This window comes from Branchiostoma floridae, chromosome 2 (genome assembly GCF_000003815.2).
Source record: "Branchiostoma floridae strain S238N-H82 chromosome 2, Bfl_VNyyK, whole genome shotgun sequence".
Classification (NCBI taxonomy): domain Eukaryota; kingdom Metazoa; phylum Chordata; class Leptocardii; order Amphioxiformes; family Branchiostomatidae; genus Branchiostoma; species Branchiostoma floridae.
The window spans coordinates 2,071,376-2,079,362 of NC_049980.1; the positions used below are offsets into that span (position 1 = coordinate 2,071,376).

The 7,987-nt window shown below is 41.7% G+C and overlaps 1 protein-coding gene and 1 long non-coding RNA gene across 2 annotated transcripts in view; both read right to left on the reverse strand.

Annotated features, from left to right (window-relative positions):
- Positions 1-35: 35 nt before the first annotated feature.
- LOC118409337 lies at positions 36-3,063 on the reverse strand. Its single transcript, XR_004830431.1, has 3 exons — positions 2,807-3,063; positions 1,782-1,921; positions 36-1,050 (listed from the first exon to the last, which is right to left on the reverse strand). It is a non-coding gene; the product is annotated as an uncharacterized LOC118409337 (long non-coding RNA).
- Positions 3,064-4,060: 997 nt separating this feature from the next.
- Positions 4,061-7,987, reverse strand: part of LOC118410610 (mucin-21-like) — an 11,917-nt gene continuing 7,990 nt past the window's right edge. Inside the window, exon 3 of the mRNA XM_035812388.1 lies at positions 4,061-6,134. Coding sequence (XP_035668281.1) covers positions 5,061-6,134 — 1,074 coding nt within the window. The 3' untranslated portion in view covers positions 4,061-5,060. The remainder of the gene's footprint in view (positions 6,135-7,987) is intronic.

Consider the following 7,987-nt stretch of genomic DNA (forward strand, 5'->3'; position numbering starts at 1 on the left):
CATAGCAAAAGAAAGGTCATACTAGCAAAATTGGTCATTTCATTAGTTACATCTTGTAACCATGCACATGTGACCTCAATGTTTGTATATTGTAACTTATTGATACATTTTTGTAAGTAGTGTTTTTATTAAAATGATCTATCCATTCCTGGACATGTTTTGTTTTTCATGATACCTGTTGTAAAATAAAGTTAAGCTTTGACACCACATATATCTTTCATATCATTTTCCAGCACCATTCTTGTCCATATACAGTATATGTAAAGTATTCAAAAAGTAAATCTTGTACCAGTATACACAAATCATACAGACCGATTCCATTCAACTGACGTCAAAACCAAGTAATGCAAAATAAAAACATTGAAAAAAACTATTTCAAAGACATACAGCCACTCATTGCTATTGGTTGGACTGCTAATGACCATGCTATTAATGCTAATTATGATGGACAGTCCGGATTTGTCCGGTGAAATATTACATGATCTTATTATGTGTAGAGAATATAATATTTACTCGTTCTTCAGTTTGCAAGGGGGTTACAACCTCCGTGAACTCAGCAACCACCTTGGGGAATGTTTTATCAGCTTGTTTCACTTCTGTTAAATGGTTCAGTCCAACAGACGAGTTTGCTTTATAAAACGCTGCTGTACAGTCAACTCTGCCCAAGAAGACCACTCAGGGGACCAATTAAGCCTGGTCTATATGGACAGGTGGTCACTATATGTTGATTAATTCTTGTGTAAAAGGACCACCAAAAAGGGGTCACACTGGCCAGGTAGTCGTTATGTAGAGGTGACTACATGTACATGTGTATCCGTACTTCTATTTACAATTGTTAAGATTGTGCTCAGATTCAGTCCGGTTGAGGTTCAACAATCTCATAAGAAAGCAGAGCTCCTTGACTTCCATACTTCTGCCACTGCTGGGACCTGTGCGCGTAGACATCCTTCTCCAAGTTGTTTACTGTACTTCCTGTGTCCCTCTGATGCAGTATACATCTCTTTGTCTTCAATCTCGGCGGGTCCCAATGTTCCTCCATAGGTGTTGGAGCTGTATATGCGAAACAAGCAAACAACAAGTTGCAGGACCCCTTTCCGAGCCTCCTTTCCGTTTGGATGGCAATCGCTGAAAGATCACACAGTGACTAACCAAAATCGGACCTGTGTGAACTTTGATTTCATCAATGGAATATGATGCTAGGTGTTAAAATATAATTCAAAAGCAAAAAAAAAAACGTTTCAAAAAATTGTTCTTGATGAAATTCGCTCAGCTATTTGCCCAATCTTTGGTCTAACAGCGGTCACGATGTCTAGTCAAAAGCGCGTGTAACAAACAACATGTGACTTTTGTAAGTAGTTACTAGTAGTTTGATATCATTGGGATAGCCCATGGAAAGTTGTAGTGTGAATTATGTAAATTTATTCAAGAGATATGCTCCCCTTAGAAGAGGATATAAGAATAATCGTCTACTTTTTTTTTATCAGTACAAAAGGACCTGAATATTTACATCATTACCGATGATATGCGGCCCGTACAATACAAAGAAAAGCAATCATACGTCACATTACAGTTCTAGCTTCGAACATTACGAACATTATTGTGATCCAAAAAGCGTTATCATCAGTTGATATCTATATATACAAACATGTCTACTTTTAAGTACAAATAACTGCAGTAATCTCTTAGAGTAACTTGAGTAAAACTAAGTTAGAGTAAACCGAATTGTCACTTCCACACACAAGTAAAACAGTAGAGAGCATTAGATAGAAACATGTGTTTACCTTTATACCATGACTTGACAAGAATGAGTAAGTTCCGGAAGTTAGAAGTAAGTCCACAACACGCCAGCTTGAAAATTTTTGCTGAGAGTATTTAACCGTCACACGTTAGTCTTTCTGGAGATGCGGCAAATACCTGTAACCTGTGGATAAACAACACGTTTTTATAGTACAATACTAAATTTTCTTCCAATACAAACGTATACACCACTGTCGCCTTCTTCAGGAACATACATGAGTTTTCATGATTACATACTTTTGTGAGCACTTGAGTAAAAACGTTTTTATTCAAGTAACGTTACAGAAAATAACTTGTTGGTGGATGTGTCACAATTCCAATTCCTGTCGAATCTCTAAAAGATTCCCGATCGAGTTTTTTTGTCTTGGTTTCTCTTCTAATAACTAGTACATATATCTGTATCTTTATGGCCGGTATAACCACCCAATGGCGTAACACACCAGCTTCTGTGTCTGTACAGCCGTGTGGCCAGTGAAACTCCTGTGCCTGCTAAACTCCTTCGCAAGCTTATGACACTATCTTATGCCACAGCAAGATCTGCTTGGAGATTAGTATATCGTCCTTAGACGTCTGTAACAGCAGTTTCTCGTTATTAGTATCTATGTAACCGGACTAACCACCCTTCGGCCTGACACGCCTTCTGTATTGGTATCTATACAACCGGCATATTGTACTTATGGTGCAGATACGATGAAAGACCATGAAAGAGGTTTTGCCTCCTTTTGACATGGCTTATCACAATGTACAACCAAGGAAATTATCCTTGGTTCAGCAAAATGGAAAAATTCGTTTACTTTGCATCCAAACGTTACGATCGGAAATGACGAATACGTGTACCTTGCAGATAAAAGTCATAGTTCAGTTAGAAAGTAGGTCAGTTAAGATTAAGCTCAGAAATTTCTACCATATGTGATACGTTAGGATACAGTTGGGACATGATGTTGATTCTCTAACGCTATCAAATTTACCCGAACGCCTAAAATCGCACAGATCCAAGAGCTTCCCTTACCTTCTTCTTAGATGTTTACATCTAGGTACGGACGTACACATACACGTACACGTATACAGGGATGAGTTGTCTAACTCTGTGGGGCACTGCTCTACATTAGGTAACGCATGGAGAACAGGTTTTTCCTCTTTCCGCACTGATCGCTTCAGCTCCCGACATCCTCTTGGTCTGCGATACTTGAATACTTTAGTCGGGGACTATCGTCAGGCTGAGTTACTAGTATGAGGCCTGGTCAGAGATAATATTTATGGACGACATCCTATGAAGACTGCAAATTTAATGAGAGAGGGCGAAAATAGTAAAAAAAAAATGGGTAAGAGATAGGTATTTCGATTTTCAAAATAGATACTATAAATGTTGTAACAAGAATTGAAGCGACAAAACATGGTATCACATTCAATAAGTCTTTTATTTCTGTAATCAAGGAGTGAAACTAGTGTGGTAGACTGGTATAAATTACCAAGTTGACATCTTAAGTCATGGCTACGGTCTACCACATTGTGTGGTGGGTTCTTTAACGTGCTTGAAATGTGTCTCTCCTTAAACACGGGGGGTATCTGGCTTTAGTAAGTTAACGTCCTCTGCGAGAGGACGTCTCTAGCCGGAGTTGAGTACTCATTTTCACCAGACTGGAGTGAGTAATTTCCCAAGGACACTGCGTTGCACTTTGGGGCCTGCTAGGAATTCGAACCCAGAACCTTTATGAACCAACAACCATGACCACAAAACACGCGCGCATATAACAAACATACAAACAAACACACACAGACACACACACACACACACACACACACACACAAATACAAACATACAAACAACACACACACAAATACAAACACATACATAGACACACGCACAAACAAACATACAGACACACGCACAATAAAACAGCCCAAACACGCGCGCGCGCACTCACACACACACGCACACACACACACACACACGCACACACACACTCACACACACACACACACACACACACACACACACACGCACACACACACACACACGCACACACACACACACACACACACACACAAATACAAACATACAAACAACACACACACAAATACAAACACATACATAGACACACGCACAAACAAACATACAGACACACGCACAATAAAACAGCCCAAACACGCGCGCGCGCACTCACACACACACGCACACACACACACACACACACGCACACACACACACACACACAAACAAACAAACACAAACATAAACATTGATGGCAGTGCAAGACAGGACTCGTGGAATACAGGATTTATTCTAGTAATACAGATAAGACCGATCCAACTTGGAACGACCTGACACCTTCTAAATGCAATATGCGGACAAAAGTCTGGAAATGTACTTTACATTTCTTCTGCCTTCTCCAAGTATTAGGAGCAGATAAGACAATTTTAAGAAACTAGATTCATTTCATAAAACTAGATTAATTTCATGTTGGGCGGAGTTCCTCGCCTCCATCTTTGATTGATGATGTTTGAATATATAGTACGAACGTGTAACGGTTAGTTGATTATGATCAGCGAGCTATCATTCATCACTGAAATACAATTAAAGTAGACTTCCAGCATAATATCACATTTTTCTTCAGGCTAAAAGAAAATCCCGCAAGTTCCCTCACTTGGCTATCAAATCATTCCTAGATATTCTTATACCCTTAATAATTGGTTTCCTCCCAATGCTGTACTTGCTATTGCATAAGTAAACGTTATTAGACCATTGTAAGGCCCAGGAAGAAAATGTTGCGTTTCTGGTTACCCGACCGACCCAAGCAAAAACCTGCAAACTCCAGGCTTTTTTGTTGACATACATGTTACAAACTTCCTGTAATTTACACTCAGATTGCTTAGGGCTTTGAAAAGATAAATTAAGAATGTGAAGTTAATACTGTACTTCTTTGTTCAGTTAGTTTATAAATAAATTTGCGCTTGTTCAATGTATATCTGTATAACAATTGATACAATATGATGTTGAAAGTACCAGTGTCTCATTTCATGTTCCATGTGTTTTTTTAACTCAAAAAAAGAAAAGAAAATCCCTGCCGACCGGCCCTATTTCTTATAAACCAGAAACACAACTTTTTTGCAAGGCCTTACATTGGAACACGACAATCAACATGATCAAGTCAACTCTAGTAAGATCAGTATGATCTTGTTGGTGAAACACCATACACTTGTGACCAAACATAGTTTGGTTCTCTCTGACTGCAGCGGGAGTAGTAGTAACCCCGTTAGCAGGATTAACTGATGTAAGCCACACAGGCGTTAGCGATTTTCAGTTCTACGCACTTGTAGCGGAATCCTTGGTCACAGGTATCCCCTTCCTTCACAAGTACACGTCTGGTGTATTGGACGTGGCGGCAGTTGTAGTCAAACAACGGATCGCCCCTCGGGTTCACCGGCCAGGTTGTGCGGCATTGTATGTATGTGATGACTGACGGACTCATGTTTGTATCTTGGTACGTTTCAACGGACCAGGGACAGACGGGCCGCCCGCTCTGAGATCCAGCTTCAAGTTCAGAACAGTCGCCTGGAAGACTACAAGGCCTGTCGTTGGTGTTGGCAGGGTAGCTGCGATAGGCCAGGGCGCTGGTGGCTTGAGATAGGCAGTCGCCGTACTTCTCTGCTACCTGTGCGGCCGTGAGGACCAGGCATGGGGACACGCTGTCGTCCCCGGAGCTCCGCTCGGCACGGACGTCCTCGTTGACAGGTGTTGTCCCGCCGCCATGGTTACAAGTTGACGCATCTTCCGTCGTCTGTTCGAGGACGCCACTTGCTACGTGAGCACCGTCGGTTCTTAAGGGGGACATCTCTGCGTCGGTACCTGACGTAACCGCACCGCCGACAGTAGTTAAGCTGACGTCTGCTTGTGTGACGTCCGTTAAGGCGGAAACCTGTGCGTCGGTACCTGACGTGACCGAATCACTGACAGTAGTTGGGCTGATATCTGCTTGTATGACGTCAGTTGTTAAGGGGGACGTCTCTGCGTCAGTACCTGACGTAACCGCACCGCTGGCAGTAGTTGGGCTGACGTCTGCTTGTGTGACGTCAGTTGTTAAAGGAGACGTCTCTGCGTCAGTACGTGACGTGACCGCACCACCGGTAGTAGTTGAGCTGACGTCTGCTTGTATGACGTCAGTTGTTAAGGGGGACGTCCCTGCGTCAGTACCTGACGTGACCGCACCGCCGTAAGTGGTTGGGCCCTCATCAGGACCAGGCGCTGCGGTGGGGGATGACAGAGCCGTCGGTATGACGCCACCATGGACTGTCGTCAGGTGACTTCCGCAGCTTATCAGTAGCAGAACAAGAGAAACCTGAAAATACACAAAAAAAATAAAATATAATATGTAAATATGTATGGTTTAGATAAAGTATGAAGTATGGTTCAAGAGTTTTTTTTTTTTTTTTTATTCGGACAAATAAGACATAGAATACAGACATAGTGGTGGCGCACTCAAGTTGGGAACTTATATTCACGCCACCACTATACATATGTACAAAGACTTAGACATAACTGAACTAAGCGAAATACAAAATTAAGAAAGATATAAATAATACTAACATGAAGTAAAAACTAAATGATGTGTAACAAAAGTTGGTATGAGCGCATGCCGGTTCCCCTACCCCAGTAACAAAAGATCAGATTTGCAGAGAACTAAAAGGTATAAATCAGGATATAAAACGTTTAGATATTGTAATAAAGTTTTGGGTTAAAGTAAGAATTTTGGAATTTAAGGAATATGAGAAAGAAGGACTTCCATTAAGTAATAAGGAAATATGCATATTTTCGGAATGTGTAAATAAGTTAAATGACTGTCCTAAAAGCCGAGAAAGTTTGCCGAGGAGAAGTAACCTTTGGTTGGTGTAATTTGGGCAGTGAAGTAGGTAATGGGCGACTGTTTCGGATCGGCACCCGCAGCTACATGCTGGGCTGTTACGTAGCCCTCGGGAAAAGAGACTGGAGTTCAAGCTGCAGGTGCCGATCCGAAGACGAGTCAGCAAAAGACAGGGATAGCGGGGGCCATGACTAAGGTATTTACATTTAGCCGGGCGGAATTGTTTGAAAATAAAGGTTTTAAACTGACTAAAGTTTAAGGAGCGGGTTGAGGGGTCGAGGTTGTTCCAGTGTGAAATACAGTATGGATTGAATGACTTTAGAGAGCGGTTTGTCGACAGATTGGTAGACCTTAGGTTTAGCTTGTTACGTAGATCATATGTACATTCGGAAGAAATAGCTGGGGGGACAAAATCTAGTAGATAATCACGAGTTAAACCGTTAACAATCTTGAAGAACAAGCAGAGACGATGGACATGTCTTCTATCTGATAACGTTTCCCAACCAAGCTCCTGACGACATAACAAATACGGCGACCCCCTTATGGCACCTGTCACGACAATTGAGCAGTGATATTGGATACGTTCAATGAGATTTGATTGCTCACTTGTAGTGCCGTGCCAAATGACGTCAGCGTATTCGAGACATGGACGAATGTATGACTTATATAGCGTTTCCAGAACATTGCGGGGGAGCCTAAATTTCAGACCACTGAAGAGATCAACACTTTTTGAAACTTTGGAAACAATATGATTGACATGTGCATCCCAAGACATATTTGAACTTAAAATCACTCCGATGTGTTTATGGGTGATAACAGTTTGGATCACACAATTGTCAAGATAAAGGGGTGGGTGAACAATGGGATGTCTTTTGACAGAAATACACATTTCTTCAGTTTTCTGTGGGTTCAACTCCATGAGCCATTGACAGGCCCATGAGTGAATTTTGGACAGGTCAGAGTTTAGGATCGCTGCAGAATCAAAAGGGTTCTTAACTATCTCGAGAAGAGAACTGTCGTCGGCGAAAAGGTAGGGTTGCGAAACGAGATCATTTACAATATCATTGATGTATATGAGAAAGAACAGTGGGCCTAATATAGAGCCCTGTGGAACGCCTGCATTGGTATTGAGCCAGGATGAAGACTGACCATCTATGACAACACGTTGTGATCTTTTGCTAAGATAACTCGATATCCAATTTATGAGTGGCCCTTCGACACAACTTCGTTCAAGAGTTTCTATCGCATGTTAACCAGATAAGTAGAAAGAAATGCGTGACATAAAAACCGCTGTGGAAGATTGGAGCTAGCCCTCTCCCGGCATCGTCCGC